Here is a 20,618-nt window from a genome sequence, read left to right on the forward strand (position 1 = left end):
GTGCAGGAGCTCGTGTACTGCTAGGACTCCAAACAGGACTAGTAGTACTAAAGACGTTCTCTGTGTTTGGGGGAAATATAGACGGTAACTTCTTCCGGGGTTGTTACATTTTACTGTTCTAGCATCCCTGCAGGTGAAATATAATCTCACTTGAATATGGCTTTTAAATCTTCTGCTTTTGTGTCTTCAGTTAAGTGAGGAGCTCGGTGTGCAGTTGGCTGTGCTGGAGACTGAGAAGGCTGGGCTTGTGGAGACCGTGTCTCAGAAGGACGTGGAGCTGGCAGGTCTGGGGGCCGAATTGGAGCGAGTGCAGAGCAGCCTAGCAAGCGAGAGGGAGAGCGGCGTGAAGGCTGCTGAAGCGCTGCAGAATCAACTCAATGAGAAGGTGAAAACTGGCTGCGTGTCGAAATAAGTGTGTGGTTGATCTTTACATTTATATGAAGTCCATTTATCTGGAGTTTTGGTTTCAGAGGAAGCATAAACTTGGCTAGTAGTTTGAGTTCAGTGTGTGTGTAGGAGAGTCGTGAACAGGCACTGGAGAGTGAGATCGCTTCTGTACGCTGGGCGACTCTGAGGGCAGCGCTGGAGGAGGCAGACAGGGTTCTCCAGGATAGTCTGGCCCAGCTCGATGAGCCTGCACACACAAGCTGCACCAGCTCCGCCGGTGAGAACCCAGAGCTCCTCACACACCAGAATATTTAAACCTTTAATTACCACCCATGTAGTCCTTATGCCTGCCAGTTCCTCAAGTGCTCACTTTTTTTGTTTTTTGTTTAAAAAAATAGTGTGTGTAAATGTTGCCTGACTGAGAGCTGGCACAGGTGCCTTCTCTCGCTGTCTTAATTCAGCTCCATTCATTAAAGGGGTACCAAATATAATATATACAGTTGCTGATGTGACAAAGTAACGTATTCTTAAGTATTCTATCAAATTTATATACTAGAAAACAACGAAATATCTTGGTAATTGTAGTAAATATAATACTTTATACGCTAAACCGCACAAGAGTCGCCATTTTTAAAAGACCGTGACGTCAGCGCTACCCACTGCACTAGCGGAACTCTCCGAAATAGAGGAGATAAGCGTGTAATCATGGCGTCGGGCGCATCAAGTGAAAGCGACAGCTCTGTCGAATCATACGAAGAGATCCCGCAAGACACACTGCAAGCAGGCTATGGCTTAGAAGGGTACCGGTTTGAACCTAGGAGAGGTACTCTCGACTCCGGTGATGAAATAAGAGAAGAAAGCTCGGATGACGGCGAGGATGAGACTGATGCTGGCCATGGGTATGGCAAGCGTGGGGCAGAGCGTCTGCGTGCAGGTGACACGGCGTGGTGCTCGTGCGGAAAATGTAACGTGGAGTTGCTCACGAGTCCAGCAGAATTTATTTGCTGCAATGAGATAGGCGCCACCCGTGGACTTGCGAAATCGTCGCAAGAGGCAGAAACAGGTATTTCACACGTGCTATTCCCAACCTCAATGAGCCAACACAACTGGGCACATACATACGTCATGAGTGTTACGCAGAGAAAATGACCGTGCATTCTGATTGGATAAAATTAATATCATGGCGGGCTGTTCAAACTGCGGAAATAGTTTGCTCGAGCTACTTTCAAAACACTATAACTTTCCAACCTTAGAACAAAAAACTTTTGTAAGTCTTGAATAAGGTTCGTTAATGTGTGTTTTATTGTTATACAACCCCGATTCCAAAAAAGTTGGGACAAAGTACAAATTGTAAATAAAGACGGAATGCAATAAATTTACAAATCTCAAAAACTGGCAATGTATTCACAATAGAACATAGACAACATATCAAATGTCGAAAGTGAGACATTTTGAAATTTCATGCCAAATATTGGCTCATTTGAAATTTCATGACAGCAACACATCTCAAAAAAGTTGGGACGGGGCAATAAGAGGCTGGAAAAGTTAAAGGTACAAAAAAGGAACAGCTGGAGGACCAAATTGCAACTCATCAGGTCAATTGGCAATAGGTCATTAACATGACTGGGTATAAAAAGAGCATCTTGGAGTGGCAGCGGCTCTCAGAAGTAAAGATGGGAAGAGGATCACCAATCCCCCTAATTCTGCACCGACAAATAGTGGAGCAATATCAGAAAGGAGTTCGACAGTGTAAAATTGCAAAGAGTTTGAACAGATCATCATCTACAGTGCATAATATCATCAAAAGATTCAGAGAATCTGGAAGAATCTCTGTGCGTAAGGGTCAAGGCCGGAAAACCATACTGGGTGCCCGTGATCTTCGGGCCCTTAGATGGCACTGCATCACATACAGGCATGCTTCTGTATTGGAAATCACAAAATGGGCTCAGGAATATTTCCAGAAAACATTATCTGTGAACACAATTCACCGTGCCATCCGCCGTTGCCAGCTAAAACTCTATAGTTCAAAGAAGAAGCCGTATCTAAACATGATCCAGAAGCGCAGACGTCTTCTCTGGGCCAAGGCTCATTTAAAATGGACTGTGGCAAAGTGGAAAACTGTTCTGTGGTCAGACGAATCAAAATTTGAAGTTCTTTATGGAAATCAGGGCCGCCGTGTCATTCGGACTAAAGAGGAGAAGGACGACCCAAGTTGTTATCAGCGCTCAGTTCAGAAGCCTGCATCTCTGATGGTATGGGGTTGCATTAGTGCGTGTGGCATGGGCAGCTTACACATCTGGAAAGACACCATCAATGCTGAAAGGTATATCCAGGTTCTACAGCAACATATGCTCCCATCCAGACGACGTCTCTTTCAGGGAAGACCTTGCATTTTCCAACATGACAATGCCAAACCACATACTGCATCAATTACAGCATCATGGCTGCGTAGAAGAAGGGTCCGGGTACTGAACTGGCCAGCCTGCAGTCCAGATCTTTCACCCATAGAAAACATTTGGCGCATCATAAAACGGAAGATACGACAAAAAAGCCCTAAGACAGTTGAGCAACTAGAATCCTACATTAGACAAGAATGGGTTAACATTCCTATCCCTAAACTTGAGCAACTTGTCTCCTCAGTCCCCAGACGTTTACAGACTGTTGTAAAGAGAAAAGGGGATGTCTCACAGTGGTAAACATGGCCTTGTCCCAACTTTTTTGAGATGTGTTGTTGTCATGAAATTTAAAATCACCTAATTTTTCTCTTTAAATGATACATTTTCTCAGTTTAAGCATTTGATATGTCATCTATGTTCTATTCTGAATAAAATATGGAATTTTGAAACTTCCACATCATCGCATTCCGCTTTTATTTACAATTTGTACTTTGTCCCAACTTTTTTGGAATCGGGGTTGTATTTACTCTATATATTGCCCTCTGTTCCCCTTTAAGCTTTATTAGCATGGCGATATGTACAGCGCAGAAGTTGGGACAGTATAGAAAATGCAAATTAAAAAAAAAAAAGTAATAGTTTCTAAATTTGGTCAGTTTGATTTCATTTGTTAATATACATCCATTCCTGCATTTCAGGCCTGTAACACATTTCCAAAAAAAAAACTGAGACGGGGCAGTTTAGAGCTAGTGATGAGGTACAACAGGTGACCGTAATCAAGATTTAGTACAAAATCAGTATCCAGGAAAGGCCTCGTGTTTGAGGAGCAGACAGGCTGAGGATCTCCAGTTTGTCAACAAATGTGTAAGAAAATTACTGAAATGTTTAAAAACAAACCTTCCTTAAAGAAAGGTACAAAGGAATTTGGGTATTTAATCTTTTACAGTGTAGATCATTAGACTCTGGAGGGATTTCGGTGTGTAAAGGGCTCAAGCCTAATCCGATCCCTCACTGCATCAAGAACAGTCATTCATCTACTGCATAGCGGAGAGAACCACATGGGCTCGGGATTACTTTGGAAAACCTTCATCAAGCTACAATACGGCGTTACATCCACAAACACCAATTAAAACTTTACTGTGCGAAAAGGAAGCCTGATGTTAAGTGTCCAGAAGCGCACATCTAACAGTAAATATGTACTGTTGCACACTTTAAGACCTGTTTACAGGAAGAATGGGACAAAATAACACCTGAAACACTTCAGTCCCTAAACATCTTTGTGTTGTAAGAAGGGATGGAAACAAAGTGGTAAATGATTTACTGTTCCAACTTCTTTTGATTTGACGTTATTCTTAAAAGTATTGTCAAAGAACCATAGAAAAGATTAACACGCAGTGATGAACAACTTTTCCGGTCTCCTCCTTTCTGTATGTAGATTACCTTATATCCAGGTGCCAGGCTGCTTTAGCGTGTGTGGACAGAGTCCAGTCAGCCAAGGACCGCTTCGTATCCGATAACGCAGGTGGGTTATACAGAATCTCCAGCAACAATTCCTAACCCGTCGTTTCATGTGGTTGGAAGGTTGGGGATTAAAATCTGGAAAAATGGGGTTTTATAGTATTTAGGATTAAGAGCATGTTACAAAATATTACGAAGTATTGTTGTTGCCCGGCTCAATAGCCCACGAATTTATCAATTTTATTAATTGCTTAGTCACATCTTGACAATGCCAGCGTTTGATGTTGATTGCCTTGTGCGTGTGTGAGACAGACGTGTCGGAGCTGGTGCGGGCCGTGGCTCAGCTGGCCCACCTGGTGGGTGATACTATTGTACAGGGTAGTGCCACTGCCCACATGGTCTCAGTGGAACAAGCTGATGGTGAGTGGGAACCACAGGGCACTAGCATCCACTTCTTACTTAAAGTAATGACGAGGTGTTTTATGGAGAGAACTAGCTGGGAAAGCTCACTACAGTCAAAGTAAAAAGTATGTGAACCCTTTGGAATTATCTGGTTTTCTACATGAATTGGTAATAAAAAGTGATCTGATCTTCATCCAAGTCACAGGTACTGATGTACACAATGAGCTTAAGCCCATAACACAAAAAAAAATTCTACTTTTTCATGACTTTATTATACAAATGCATTCAACATTCACAGGAGTGGTGGAAAAAGTAAGTGAACCTTTGGATTTAATAACTGGTTGACCCTCCTTTGGCAGCAATGACCTCAACCAGGCGCTTCCTGTAACTGCAGATCAGACCTGCACATCGTGCAGGGGGAATTTTAGCCCATTCTTCCTTGCAGAACTGCCTTAACTCTTCCATATTCTTGGGTTGTCTTCTGTGTATGGCTGTCTTCAAGTCATTCCACAGCATCTCAATAGGATTGAGATCTGGGCTCTGACTAGGCCACTCCAAAAGGTGGATTTTGTTCTTCTGAAACCATTGTGCTGTGGATTTGCTGCCATGTTTGGGGTCATTGTCCTGTTGCATCACCCAGCCTCTTCTGAGCTTCAGTTGACGGACAGACACCCTCACATTATCCTGGAGAATTTGTTGATAAATTTGGGAATTAATTTTCCCTTCAATGATGGCAAGCTGTCCAGGCCCTTACGCAGCAAAGCAGGCCCAAATCATGATGTTCCCTCCACCACACTTTACTGTAGGGATGATGTTTTGATGTTGATATGCATTGCCCTTTTTATGCCAAATGGAGTTCTGCTTGTTCCTCCCAAATAGTTCAATTTTGGTTTCATCACTCCACAAAACATTTTCCCAGCACCATTGTGGAGTGTCCAAGTGCTCTTTTGCAAAATTCAGGCGTGCAGCAATGTTCATTTTTGACAGCAGTGGCTTCCTTCTTGGTGTCCTGCTATGGACTCCTTTCTTGTTCAATGTTTTGCGTATTGCTGAATCATGAACAGAGATGTTAGCCAGTTCTAATGACATCAAGTCTTTTGCTGTCATTCTCGGGTTCTTCTTTACCTCATTAATGATTTTGCGTTGTGCTCTTGGGGTCATCTTGGCGGGGCGCCCACTTCTAGGCATAGTAGCCACAATACCTAATCGTCTCCATTTATAGACAACTTGCCTGACAGTAGACTGATGAATACCTAAAATCTTTGAGAAGACTTTGTAACCCTTTCCAGCCTTGTGTAAGTTCGCAATTCTTGATCTTAGGTCTTCAGATAGCTCTTTTGTGCGAGGCATGATTCCCATCTGGATATGCTTCTTGTCAAAAGTTCAAACTCAAACCTTTCAGGGGTTTTTATCAATCAGAGTAATTCTAGGCCACACCTCTGAACTCGTTTCATTAAATGGAACCCAGGTGTGCTAAATTCTGACTGCAATGAGCTTTTTAAAAAGTCATTAGCTTAGGGTTCACTTACTTTTTCCGACCTTCAGTTTCACAGTTTGAATGATTTATTCAATATGGTCACACATTCTTTGAAAATCTGTGTATCTTTAGTTATAGGAGACTGTCTTTGTTCATTATTGTAACTTACATGAAGATATGACTGTTTTATATGGGAATTAGACATAAATATAGAAAATTCCAAGGGGTTCACAGACTTTTTACTTTGACTGTATACTTGTGACCGTGCATCATGTGTGTGTCATATGCAGTAAATATCAAAAGCTTTACCATCCAGTTTGCACACTGTATTAATGTGAATGGGATAAGTTGGGAATGATTAATCATTATTAATAAAATCACTAGAGGTGCTCAAGCTGCCTCCGAAACCATTCTGAGTCGTCCATGATGTAATGTGGGTGTGTACTAAAGAAGACAAATACAAACAAGTCTGTACTGCTGTCTGTCGTTTGCTCTGTTCCTTTCTTTGATCTTTTTCTTTCCCTTTGTTTCTCTCTCACTCCTGCTTGATCTTTCGTGTGTGTGTGTGTGAGAGCAGTGCTAACATCTTGTGTGAAGATGTGTGGAGCTGAGGCCCTGACCCTGGTAGCTGAGCTGAAGGAGCAGGACTCGCTGGCTACAGCAGACAGCAGTGGACTCCGAGCGGCTTTGGGCAGTGTGCTGGACACGGCGCAGGTAAACGCATACCTGCTCGCTCTCCTGACAAAAGCAGCGGACTCCCTCACTGACTGAACCAAACTAATCAGTATGCTCGGTTTCCCAGCTGTACAGGACTACATGTGCGGTGATCAGAGAATCAAAAATATGCCATGCAGTTGATTTACAGCCTTTTTTCTTTTTTCTTCTCAGTCCTGGGAATCTGCTCTGCCTGTACTTGGTACAGAGCTGCTCAGCTTGGCCCCTTTCTCTTAAAAAGCACCTCATGAGGCTTAGCTGTGCTGCGTTTCACTTGCTTTAGAAGTAGGAAGTCTGTGCTCAAACATTGTCCTTTTTTATCATCTGCACAAAGTGAAGAAAAATATATTTTGTTGGCAAAACTGCAAACAGCCAGATAACTGTGAGTGATGCATGTTTTCCTCCTCAAAAGAACTGTATATTTGTTATACACTGAGCAAGTGAATATATATGTATCTTTGATTGTTCTAAATCAGATACTTGTGTATCTACAACACGGCTCATTTAAAAGTACGAAGCATTTGATTTGCCGACACTTGCTGAAACATAACGAGGAGTAGGAATTCTGAGTTTAGGCCGGTTTTCTTTGTTTTTCCTGGTCGGATGTTGGGAATTATGACTTGTAACCTGTAGTAAATTGCAGCAATAGTTTCAGCAGAGGCTGTGTGGTTGGCTGGGGAACAGGGACGCTGTATCAGTGTTATTTCCGTTGTATTTCATCTTGCAGGCGACGGAAGATTTTAATCATTGCAAAGTGTTCTTTTAAAATCTGCTCAGACAAACCTAGTCGCAGTCTCTCTCTGCTTTCTCTTGATCATCTTGTTTCTTTCCGTGTGAGACTAGAAGTTGCGGCCGCGGGGTTTGGAGCTGCAGCAGGGAGAGCTGGGAGATCTGGTGGAGCAGGAGATGGCAGCCACTTCAGCAGCTGTAGAGTCCGCTGTCTCCAGAATAGAGGTGAGCTTTCATCAGTGATGGACTGTACAACCCCGATTCCAAAAAAGTTGGGACAAAGTACAAATTGTAAATAAAAACGGAATGCAATCATTTACAAATCTCAAAAACTGATATTGTATTCACAATAGAACATAGACAACATAAATGTCGAAAGTGAGACATTTTGAAATTTCATGACAGCAACACATCTCAAAAAAGTTGGGACAGGGGCAATAAGAGGCTGGAAAAGTTAAAGGTACAGAAAAGGAACAGCTGGAGGACCAAATTGCAACTCATTAGGTCAATTGGCAATAGGTCATTAACATGACTGGGTATAAAAAGAGCATCTTGGAGTGGCAGCGGCTCTCAGAAGTAAAGATGGGAAGAGGATCACCAATCCCCCTAATTCTGCGCCGACAAATAGTGGAGCAATATCAGAAAGGAGTTCGACAGTGTAAAACTGCAAAGAGTTTGAACATATCATCATCTACAGTGCATAATATCATCAAAAGATTCAGAGAATCTGGAAGAATCTCTGTGCGTAAGGGTCAAGGCCGGAAAACCATGCTGGGTGCCCGTGATCTTCGGGCCCTTAGACGGCACTGCATCACATACAGGCATGCTTCTGTATTGGAAATCACAAAATGGGCTCAGAAATATTTCCAGAAAACATTATCTGTGAACACAATTCACCGTGCCATCCGCCGTTGCCAGCTAAAACTCTATAGTTCAAAGAAGAAGCCGTATCTAAACATGATCCAGAAGCGCAGACGTCTTCTCTGGGCCAAGGCTCATTTAAAATGGACTGTGGCAAAGTGGAAAACTGTTCTGTGGTCAGACGAATCAAAATTTGAAGTTCTTTATGGAAATCAGGGACGCCGTGTCATTCGGACTAAAGAGGAGAAGGACGACCCAAGTTGTTATCAGCGCTCAGTTCAGAAGCCTGCATCTCTGATGGTATGGGGTTGCATTAGTGCGTGTGGCATGGGCAGTTTACACATCTGGAAAGACACCATCAATGCTGAAAGGTAGATCCAGGTTCTAGAGCAACATATGCTCCCATCCAGACGACGTCTCTTTCAGGGAAGACCTTGCATTTTCCAACATGACAATGCCAAACCACATACTGCATCAATTACAGCATCATGGCTGCGTAGAAGAAGGGTCCGGGTACTGAACTGGCCAGCCTGCAGTCCAGATCTTTCACCCATAGAAAACATTTGGCGCATCATAAAACGGAAGATACGACAAAAAAGACCTAAGACAGTTGAGCAACTAGAATCCTACATTAGACAAGAATGGGTTAACATTCCTATCCCTAAACTTGAGCAACTTGTCTCCTCAGTCCCCAGACGTTTACAGACTGTTGTAAAGAGAAAAGGGGATGTCTCACAGTGGGAAACATGGCCTTGTCCCAACTTTTTTGAGATGTGGTGTTGTCATGAAATTTAAAATCCCCTAATTTTTCTCTTTAAATGATACATTTTCTCAGTTTAAACATTTGATATGTCATCTATGTTCTATTCTGAATAAAATATGGACTTTTGAAACTTCCACATCATTGCATTCCGTTTTTATTTACAATTTGTACTTTGTCCCAACTTTTTTGGAATCGGGGTTGTAGTTTATTAGTTGGCACTGTGTTTGTTTATTAAAGGGATCCTCCAGCGGATTTATTCTTGCGCTTATTTTAAGTAGTCACAGATTTCAAAAAACAAACTTTTTCGTTAGTGTTCAAGAGAATTGAATTTTCTTTAAAATGTCAGATGGGCTTCCTGCCGTGGTGCCGTACGTGATGTCCGGTCGCTTGGAGCAACTCTGCTGTTTATATTCTCTGTTCACATCAGAGTTTTGATAGTTTTACAAGTATTTTACTGAATTTATCAGTTTTTAAATAATTATGCCTCATTGTGTAGCACACAAATGCCACAATGATGCTAAAAAGAAAGCAGAAGCTTTTTAATAATAAAGTAAACTTAAGAACAATAGTGTGCGTCACGCTGCTTTGTGCTGAGCAAGCACGCTAATAACACTCCTTTATAATTATATAAGCAGCCATGAGTCACCAAGTGAATTGTCTGTAAGCTGCACGGTGCAGAGATCTGGAAAATGAAAAGTCTTTTGTCTTTTAAAAAAAACAAACAAACAAAAAAACAACAGGATATTGACACCATTCCAACTCTGACACATGCAGCCTGAACATGTAGCGCGCTTGTATACAGCTTTTGTATAGATACACCTGTTCTCTTGTCATTTTCCTGTCATCCCCCCTCCCAGAAAGAATTTCGCTTTAAAATGGCTCAACTCGCAGCGCAACATGACACATCACACCTTTATTTTATTTTATTAAACACATGAGCTGGTGCTGGGGAGATTAATAGGGTGTAGCAGGATTTAAAACCGAGATTTCAGAGCGCGAAGTGTGCAGCGTGACATGACAGTTTTTCTTCTGAAACTCCGTTCATTTGAATGAGGGGAAATGCCACACTGGTAATCTACCCAGAGCCAGATTATGAAAAAAAAAAAAAAGATTTTAGAGTGCGAAGTGTCATGTCACACTGAGTTGAGCCATTTTAAACCGAGATTTTCGAGCGCACAGGGGCATGCACGCACACTTTGCCACACGCTTTCTTAGATCACGTTTAAAAAAAAAAAAAAAAATATTTAGCAGCGCGAGGTCTCGTGTCTGATCCAGTTTCTGTCGGTGACCCTCTGTTCCAGCTGATCAAGCACACTTTTCATTTCCTCTGTGGAAATGCAGTCTAGTTCCACCTTGTGCTTTCTTTTTAGCATTATTGTGGCATTTATGTGCTACACAATAAGACATACTTATTTAAAAACTGATAAATTCAATAAATTACTTGTAAAATTAGCAAAACTCTGATGTAAACGGAGAATATAAACAGCGGAGTTGCTCCAAGTGACCGCGACCTGACGTCATCACATACATCACCACGGCAGGAAGCCCATCTGACATTTTAAAGAAAAATTCATTTTTCTCGAACACCATTTGGTCTCTGAAAAAAGTTTGAGTTTTGAAATCTGCAACTACTTTTACTTAAGTGTGAGAATAAATCCACTGGAGGATCCCTGCAAATCATCTTTTTCTGAATTTCTCTTTCACACTTTAACAGGAAATGCTGAACAAGTCCCGAGCAGTCGACTCTGGTGTCAAAATGGAAGTGAATGAAAGGTAAGACACCTCCCAGCGACATTAAATCAGTACTCCAGCTGTTTGTACACGTAGTCCTGCGTCTTCACCTCTGTGTGAGGAAAGAAGTCCTTTTATAGGCCATTTGCAGGAATTGGTCACGTGTCAATTTTCCCCATAGCAACGAGCCCATGGTGGGCAAGCTAACTTGACATTCCTCGACAACCATAAGAGTTTGGTGATGCGAAGCGATCCATTTCTATAATAGCCATTTTTACCTTTCTTCTGTCTTCTTTTGGCCCGAATTTTCATGTGCACTTGGAAAAAGTTTGTGGTTTTAACTTCTGTCGTAAGTTAAAGCGAATCATTGGCTGTAAAAAATTTTTTTGGACTCGTTGGTCGCCGCCGAAAGAAATTCACGTGCGAAATGGCGGATTAAGCGAATGATAAAGGTAGAAAAGGAGAAATTTATAAGTTATAAAACCGCCATTTCACACGTGAATTTCTTTCGGCTGCGACCAACTTGAGTCCAAAAAACTTTTTTTTTTTTAAAACGGCCAATGATTCGCTTTAACTTGCAACAGAAGTTAAAACCAGGGCTTTGAACCAGTTCAAGGAACGAAAACGAAAACTGGGAACTTTTTTCTATTTCACATGGAACAGAAACGAAACCAGAAACTTTATTATTTTTTATGTTCCGGAACAGAAACGCTTATTAAAAATAATGGTAACCGGTTAATACCGGTTTTTATTTCGTTCCTCAAAGTTTCCGTAGCCTACAAATAAAAAAAGTCATTCTTCTCCTGCGCAAGTTTCTATGACTCGCTGGGGTTCACTTCCTGTGTGACGTTCACTGACTGAATGGAGAGAGCGGGAGGGTGGACTACTATCACGTCTCCACATCTTAAATAAGAGGTAAATATTGCAGTCTATCGTTATTCAAAAACGTCAATTTCAAACACGATATCAATATATTTGTCCACGTTAATGAGAGGCTCGCGAACAATAAATGACGTTAACCTCTGTTAGCCTATCAATGCATAGGGCCTGACTATAGATGTGTACTTCCAATATGGCGCCTAACAAAATCTCGCGGCGCGGTGACGTCATGCGGTAGCCCTCTATAGGGCCTGACTAGCCTTTGGTAACACACTAAACGAATTATCTTTCATTTTTGGCACTTTTTCTGTTTGTGTAGCTGGGAAGACATACTGAGAATCCAAATCGCCAACATTTGAAATAATAATTGTTTTGAATTATTTCTTGTCTTATTTAATGAAGGTTGTAATAGAATTAGCCTACATTTGGCTTAAGCTGGATGAGACAGAGACATAATTTTATAGCCATTTGTTAAACAGCTGACGGAACGTAATTAACCGTTCCGGGAACGAAACTTTTTTTGTTCTAACCGGTTCGGGAACGTCTATTTAATGGTGGAACCCAAAACCGGAAACGTTAAAATTCCGTTTCTGTTCGGAACGAACCAGTAGGAAAAAAATTCCGGTTCAAAGCCCTGGTTAAAACCACAAACTTTTTTTCCAAGTACACACGAAAATCCGGGTCAAAAAGGACAGTAGAAAAGGTAAAAACGGCCATTATGGAAATGGATTGCTTCACGTCGCCACTCAAACTCTTACGGTTGTCAAGGAATGTCAAGTTAGCTTGCCCACCACGGGCTTGTTGCTATGGGGAAAATTGACGCGTGACCAATTCCTGCAAATGGCCGATTGAAGGTTTCTTTAACTTTCCAGTCTTGGCTGGTCTAAAAACAGTCACTCTAGCAGTAAAGGCCCTGCTCTTTTGTGAGTGAGACTTGAAAGGTGTGTACGGTCACTTCCTGCAGGATTCTGGCCTCTTGCACAGAGCTCATGCAGGCCATTAAAGTGCTCGTACTGGCGTCTAAAGACCTGCAGCGCGACATTGTGGAAGGTAGCAGAGTAAGTGGGAGACTTTTTAATTGATGTAATGCTACAGTGTGTTGCAGGCCGTGTACAGTTCTAATTAAACCTCATCTCCCATCTTTAGGGTGCAGCGACTATAAGAGAGTTCTATGCTAAGAACTCCCGCTGGACTGAAGGCCTCATCTCCGCATCCAAGGCTGTGGGCTGGGGAGCTACTGTGATGGTGTAAGTTTGATGTCATGTGTGTGAGTTGTTTGCCCCACAGGCAAGTTTTCCACCACTGCCAGATTCCTAAATGTGTGTGTGCAGTGATGCAGCTGATCTGGTGGTGCAAGGGAAAGGGAAATTTGAGGAGCTGATGGTGTGCTCGCACGAGATCGCCGCTAGCACAGCTCAGCTTGTAGCTGCATCAAAGGTACACGCCGACTCTAAATTATCTGACAGGAAATTGGATTTAAAGCAACTGTAAGGGCCAGTCCTATCTTTCCCAATGACTCTCAAAGGTGAAGGCAGACAAGGACAGTCCCAAACTCGCTCGTCTGCAGCAGGCGTCTAGAGGGGTCACTCAGGCGACTGCAGGCGTCGTGGCTTCAACCAAGTCTGGGCAATCCCAGATTGAGGAAACTGGTGAGTGGGTGGAGCGAGGTATTTTTGATCCCCCCCCAATTCCACAGTTATTGTTCCACAGTCACTGTTTTACTTTAGTGCAACCCTGAAAAACTTACACTGGTGTTCAAACTCCAGATGCAACATGGTTCTCGAGGCAAAGGCGTTTAATAACACTGAGCAGTCCTGTAGAAGAAATGATGATAAATGTAATTTGTTAATTTTGCTCTTGGGGTAGCGGAGGTCACTTCTGTTACAGTTGTCCTAAAGACCATTTTATTTGGCTTCGGTAGTGATCAACAGCAAATATTCAAAGCTTCGGCTGTGTGAGGGTCTTGAGCATGACTTGGGAAGGACCCGCCCCAGCCAGACATTTCCCTGTTCTCCACTGAGATGATGTATGAGTTGCGATCAAAAAGTTCCTGTTGCAGAAGAACCGAGTTCAGCAGGGTCCTGCAGGAGCGAGTAGTCGCATTCATGATTCAGTATGCTGCGTGAAATTGCACTGCCGACATCGGAACCTGTTTTTGTCACAACATGCGCGTTTGAGTTTACTACGGCCCTCAAACTTGAGCAGAGCGCAAAATCAGATTACGTGTCAAACTCGCGAAATCGGCAACAGTTGAAATGCTTCACGAGCACAACCCTTGAAAATGTCCAAGAAACTGAGGGCATTGTGCATCAGGATTGTTGGAGCACCCTGATTTCGGCCCCCCTTGAAGCGTGAATGCTACTCCGAACCCCTCCCCAGCTTCACTTCTGTAGGATTTCTGAAGCATTTTTGTGGGGTTTTTTTTTTTTCTGATTTCCTGAGTTTGAGGTCCGTAGTAACACATTGTTACTGTAGTACATCGCACATTGTCACATAAATGTAACGCAGGTCCCGATGTTAACAGCATGACCGTACCGTTCATTCGCTACAGGAACCATCTCGGAACTTTTTGATCGCATCTCGTACAGGCTGTTTCCACAGTTTGAGTGCAGTTAAAAGGTATAAATGTAGTACAGGAATGTGTTGAGTGCATACATGTCAATCAAACCTGTATAACCAACCTCCAAAATCCGTATTTCCCTTATAAAATCCGTATAAGATGCAAATTAAAAATAATTTACCTAAAATTTGAATGATAATTAACAATGATGTATCCAAGTTACTTTTTATTCAATATTAATAACAATAAACCTTCAGAATGAATACAAAGCTCCAATGTTTGACAAAAACACAAAGTGTCACTCTAATGTTCTGAATTGTACTCCATGACAGCTTTTTTAGCGCTCTGCACCAATACCTCACGAGGCTGCATGTCACAGCAAGTGTCTGTGTTGATCTTGCCGGAGTGCCCATTCAGAAGCTTTTCAGTCGCTAGTGAAAGTCGCTCAGGTGGAAATACGCTTTTCAAACAAAATGTTACTTCCCGGTTGATGGGATTCTCGCAATGCGGTGTGTGCATGATCAAAAGTGGAACGAAGTCTCGCTACTACAAGATAACGCGCGATTTCATAAGACTCTTTACTGGCTGTCTGTGGTGTACAGTACGTTTGTAAATGTTATGCGCTCTTTTATCATCGTGGGAATTGATTATAGCTCTAAATAAATATTGAAGTTTTTTTAAAGAATCCGTATAACTTTATTTGTACGCCCGTATACTACGTTTATTGAATCAAATCCGTATAAAATACGGACATTCCGTATAGGTTGACATGTATGCGAGTGTGAACTGTAGGTCCGTGAACTTTTTTTTATTTAACAATAAATATGTATTATAGTGATGCGTTCGTCCCATTTATAAAATCCTAAGATATTAGAAAAGATCAAAGTTTTGACAATCGCCTGATAACAGTCCTGTACTGACATTCTTTTAGAGACCATGATTACCCTCTGCAAACGTCATGTGAAACGTACCGGTCATGTCATGAGCTCTAGCGGATTTGGACTTGATTGCATTTCTTTCAAAAGTGTAACACGCTGAATTTCTTAAAGCCAGCTTATGACTCCTTACAGTAGCCGAATTGTCCCTTGAGAGAGCTAGAGAGAGAGAGAGCTGTCCTCCGTGTGGGACATCAGCACGTCTATATGTGAATTATTCCTGAGCATTCTGGCTCCCTGATCAGCTCCTCAGAATCAACATCAGGAGCTTTGCCTTTGCTGCATGTGTAACGTCAGTGTTGTAGGTTCGTATGCAGAATGACATATCAGGTGGAGCATCTGACCACAGCATCTGTGTGTGGTGATGTTTATGGAGGTCACGTAGCTCAGTGTTCCATTTTAAATGCGATGCTTGTACGACTGTGCCTGTGACCTCATTCTGTCATTTCAGACACTATGGATTTCACCAGTATGACACTTACACAGATCAAGAGGAAAGAGATGGACTCCCAGGTGTGTGTGTGTGTGTGTGTGTATCTGCACCGGTGTCTGTGTGTGAACACACACTAGGCCTAACCTTTGTGTACGTTTCCTGCAGGTGCGTGTGTTAGAGCTGGAGACGCAGCTTCAGAAGGAGCGTGAGCGTCTCGGTGAGCTGAGGAAGAAGCACTATGAGTTGGCTGGCGTGGCTGAAGGTTGGGGCGAGCAAGAGGAGGGTAAGGTCTATTGAAATTTTCAACATCAGCATTTCAGTACAACTTAATATCAGTAGAGATGCATCGAGATTGGCCTCCAAGTACTTAAAGGAAAAGGCAACTTTTTGTACAAAGTCCCCACAAATAGATAGATAAATATATAAAGTAATCGATCATGGAATTTATAGAGAAAGAACAGACCACATAACAGTATCTTTTAACTTTTAATAATATGGACTTGCGCTGAGCTCAGCGAAAATGCGTTCCGCCATGTTGATCTACTGCGTGACGTCATGCGGCCCACCACTGAAAAGAACTCTTCAGTGCTTCATGGTAATAAGGTAAAAAACCAGTACAATCGCTTCTTCAAAGTTTCACCAAATGGTTTTATTTATGCAACTTAAAGCTCATAATACTGTACAACTTTGGTCGAGTAAAAACATGGAGCAAAAACATGGCTGAATCCTGAATGACTCCTATTTGGATTTGTCCTACCAAGCCTACTGCGCATGCGTGAAGCGGCTCGGCTCGGTTTTCCCTTTCTGGCGCTCTCGTTTTCTGTTAGAATTTGGTAAAGAAAAAAATAAATATTATTTACCAGCTTACCGGGTCCATGAACATAAATCTGACAGCTGACAAGGTCGGGATATAAACGAATCGAATACAAGCCACCCGCCGGGACTCCTAATCACAGTGATCTGCTTGTAAACACTGTTTTCATGGTCACAGATCAGAGGGAGGCGCATTAACGAAAGATTCTGATTGGTTTATAGTTGCCCACAATCTCAAAATGTCTGACTCCTCCAACTTCGACTCCTCTGTGTCAATTCATGATTTCAAAGTTAAGAATATTTTTTCATGTTCGATATATAATGGAAATAATTAACGGAATTGATTACGTATGTTTTTCTCCTATTACACACCTGGTTTTGTACAAAAGTTGCCTTTTCCTTTAACATTCAGAGCTTGCCAAAACTCTTGAATTGTGTGCCGCCACCCCAAATTTTATTTCTGCCTCACACATGGTGATATAAATGACCTTAAAGAAAACCACAAACAGGATATTGTTTTATTCTATCCACATTCACTGGATATGAGCAATCGCACGCTCTGATTGGCTACTCTACTACTAGGATATCAGCTTATATACGATGAATAGAGAAGAACAAAATGGAGTTTGTTGCTGAACCAACCAAGGATGAAATAAAAATTACTTGAAAACAGAACCCCAAAAAAGCAACAAAATATGGAATAAAAGTATTTGATGGAAAGAACGCATTTAAAAAAAAAAAATTTTTTTTCAGTAATCGCATTTTTAAAATTGCGCCTGTCATTTTGCCAGTTTGTTTACGTTCTTCATCTTTTAGCATAAAAAATTTATTTTAAGACTGGTTCAAAAGCTCAAAGAAGTTTGAAAATTACATAACCGAAATGTCCAAGGAAGAATTAAATAAACGTCTAAAGCTGTTTTATACCTCGGCAAGACGGCACTTTGTACAAAAAAATAAATAAAAAATACAAGTCAATTCATGCAGCCATCGATAGGTTTTTAAGAAGTCCGCCTGAGCGGAAATTATTTTGTTGGACGTTTTGTATAAAGGTGTGTTAATTGAATTTGCATAAAAATGTTTTTCATTCAAATCCAGTGAATGTGGATCGAATAAAAGTTATTCCACTCGATCTCGTCGTACACGGATTATATGCCGCTTTTCCACTACCAACGCGGCTGAGTTGGGCTGAGCCGTGCCGTGCTGAGTTGGGCTGAGTGGAGCTGAGTGGGGCTGTTGGAGTTGCATTTCGACTACAACCGCGCTGAACCGTGCTGGCTGGAAGTGGGTGGACAGATTGGGTGGAGTTAGCGAAAGTGGGTGGACGTCAGGTGATGTCGTTAGGCGGCGCAAACAGTGACATCAGTGAGCTTTTAAGCGGTAGTCTCACGACCCGGATAGTAAACAATAAACATGGAGGACATGGAGTCGTTAGTGTTGCTGGTCTTGGTGCTGTGGCTTGTTGTCACCGACAACGCCAACAGATACTGGCAAGAGCGTATAGATGAGGCGAGGCGCATAAGGCTTCAGAAATTCTCGTAATTCGTAATTTTTCTTCCGGGTTTACGGTGTTTACAGATCCCAGCGTGCTCGCGGGGCGTGTGTGGGCATGTGAGGACACTCCTCCTCACCTCACGCCCCTAGCCCCACTCTGCTCGGTTGGGCTCACTTCAGCCCCACTCCAAAACCATGCGAGTTTTGGGTGCTGAGTAAGGCTGAAGCGAGCTGAGTCGTGCTGCTCGGAGGTAGTCGAAACGCTCAGCCGTGTTGGGCTGAAGTGAGCTGAAAAAGGGTAGTGGAAAAGGGCCAATAGACAACTTGGTGCTATGCACCTCGTCAGCTATCAGCTCATGTACGACTCGATTTTGTGGAATAACTGTTCTGAGAATTTATAAAAGCTGTAGCTCATCATATTGGCAAACTAATAATCCTGTAAATTCACATGCGTGTGTGTTGATCTAACCAACTCCCAGAAAAGACAATGGGTGAAACCACAACCATTTAAAAAAAAAAAAAAAAAGACAGCTTTGATCACTCTGTGATGCTAGAATTGTGGATTTAAATGAGGACCAGACCGATCAGATGGGCCAGTAATGGTCCTTAATATCAGCCAAAATGAGGTCCATCAAGGGTGGAAAAGGTGAATTTATTCCGAGTCCCACAGCTGCCTGAAGGCTTCACTACACACTGCTTTAATAAGTAGAAATGTGCTGCGTGAACCAACATGTTTGTGAAGCTCAGGTGAAAGTAAACACTGTTCTTATTTGTAAAGGTAGTCGAAGTTCTACTCGATGGGCCTTGTGTGTTGATGAAATAAATACATTACTTGTTTTTCCTAAGAAGTTGAAGTTTGCTGTTTAAGATGGAAAGCTCACATCATATGGAACCAGATTTAGATCCTATCCCGCGAGCTCGATAAAACATCCTCGCGCACAGGTTAAATTATTTCACAGGTATTAGTCCTCGTGCACAAATTCAGTAATGGAGAGTGTAAGCTACGCGTCATTTGCTGTAGCATGCAGAGCTCGCTGCACTCAAAGATGCAAGCTGATCTTAGAAAGCAAAGTTTCAACAGTGATCTTTATTAGCTAGCCGATGTACAGTGCATGGATTAAAGTTTTCCGTCGTGTGACGGATTTCCGTCAACTGAACTCTCCCAAGGCCAGATGTGAGGTTGGTGCTGATCCGAGGAGAATTAAAATGACGGGTGGTTGGGTAGAGATTGGGTTATAACATTGATGTGTTGCAACACCATCAACTATCAGCAGGGTTTATTTAACTTTTTTGTTTTTGAGCCATGCTTTGTGTCGTTCATTTCCTATGTTTGATCATGTTTAAACGTTCGCTGTCTACGGTGCGGCATTAAAAAAACATGCGCTGTCAAAATTGGCAAAATACATTCCCATGCGCTTGGCGTGCTTGTGTCTGACCATTTCTGTTTTGTATTAAATTAAATCTTGCCAAAATGACTTAGTTCAAACCTGGACATATAGAAATAGAGCATGTTTAAAAAAAAAAAACGAAAAAATAAACCCCGGAAAGCCCGCTCCTCTGCTTCAGCCAGACTTGAAGACCCGACGGTGCAATGCTTGCAGACTGTCAGAAGTAATTAGACCTAAATTTATAGCTAACAAATCAGCAGACGCTCCAACAATTATTTTCGTTAGGCCAATGTGTAAGGTATGTTAGAACCGTGCCTTATAGCCTACGTTATATCACAATTTAAAGGACGTTTGAGGAGTTGGAGGCTGCGAGCGCAATGATGTTCCGACATGCGCTAAACTTTATTCCCTGAAAATCATACACCAGCGTTCAATGCCCCAAACAGTCAAAATGTCTAGAAGACTACGGTTAAATAATAATCATAGCTACTAAGTTAAATTACGTCAAAACATCTGTTTCTGGCCTATGAAATGATGGAGGAAAATGAGAACGAACGCAAAGTAGATAGCAGCCAACTTCACGCGATCTTTTAGGGAACTTAACACTCGTGTTGGCCACAATATTTCTCTTAATAAAATCTTGAATTGTTTTTGAAGTCGTATTCAACACAAAGTAAGGTCAAATTATAATTTTAATTTAAGCGAAGATCCAAACTTTTTTCTATATTGACGTCGAGCACAGAGGAGCATGTTGTTCTGCTTTCGGTTTCGGCAGCATGGATGCGCTTTACATGAAAGAAGGCACTGATGTGTCTGCCATCGATAAAGGTATAAAAAACAAGTGGAGGTGGGCTTGGCTGTACGAAATAGGTGAAAACGGAAAGCCATTTAGTTCATGGTGCGAAAAACTAAACATTCCAGGCGCTTGCATTTGTGTGGTTTGCCACAAAAAAATAATATACGGAAGCAATGGAAAGAAAGTGCAGTAAATTGAATATATTAATCCATTAATTAATTGATAATAAAGTTATCAGTTCTAAGTTAACCATTCTCAGAATTTCATCAAAATCCACCCATAACCCCCCCCCGTAAATTCAGTCAAATAATTTTTTTTTTTTTTTGCTTTAATCCATGACAGTGTGTTTACACGCTACGAGTATTTCATTCAAAAGTCTGTTATCAGTGGAGTAAAGTTAATAGAACA

At 41.9% G+C, this 20,618-nt stretch overlaps 1 protein-coding gene across 2 annotated transcripts in view; it reads left to right on the top strand.

The window, feature by feature from the left end:
* The window catches only part of hip1 (huntingtin interacting protein 1), a 123,617-nt gene that overhangs the window by 99,438 nt on the left and 3,561 nt on the right, over nucleotides 1-20,618 (top strand). For both annotated transcript variants that reach the window (XM_060943670.1, XM_060943671.1), the window contains exons 18-30: nucleotides 191-385; nucleotides 517-664; nucleotides 4,216-4,302; nucleotides 4,551-4,658; nucleotides 6,695-6,831; nucleotides 7,675-7,785; nucleotides 10,899-10,957; nucleotides 12,759-12,852; nucleotides 12,941-13,041; nucleotides 13,126-13,231; nucleotides 13,320-13,443; nucleotides 15,741-15,802; nucleotides 15,888-16,005. In XM_060943670.1, coding sequence (XP_060799653.1) covers nucleotides 191-385; nucleotides 517-664; nucleotides 4,216-4,302; nucleotides 4,551-4,658; nucleotides 6,695-6,831; nucleotides 7,675-7,785; nucleotides 10,899-10,957; nucleotides 12,759-12,852; nucleotides 12,941-13,041; nucleotides 13,126-13,231; nucleotides 13,320-13,443; nucleotides 15,741-15,802; nucleotides 15,888-16,005 — 1,450 coding nt within the window. The remainder of the gene's footprint in view (nucleotides 1-190; nucleotides 386-516; nucleotides 665-4,215; nucleotides 4,303-4,550; nucleotides 4,659-6,694; nucleotides 6,832-7,674; nucleotides 7,786-10,898; nucleotides 10,958-12,758; nucleotides 12,853-12,940; nucleotides 13,042-13,125; nucleotides 13,232-13,319; nucleotides 13,444-15,740; nucleotides 15,803-15,887; nucleotides 16,006-20,618) is intronic.

This window comes from Neoarius graeffei, chromosome 17 (assembly GCF_027579695.1).
Source record: "Neoarius graeffei isolate fNeoGra1 chromosome 17, fNeoGra1.pri, whole genome shotgun sequence".
NCBI lineage: Eukaryota > Metazoa > Chordata > Actinopteri > Siluriformes > Ariidae > Neoarius > Neoarius graeffei.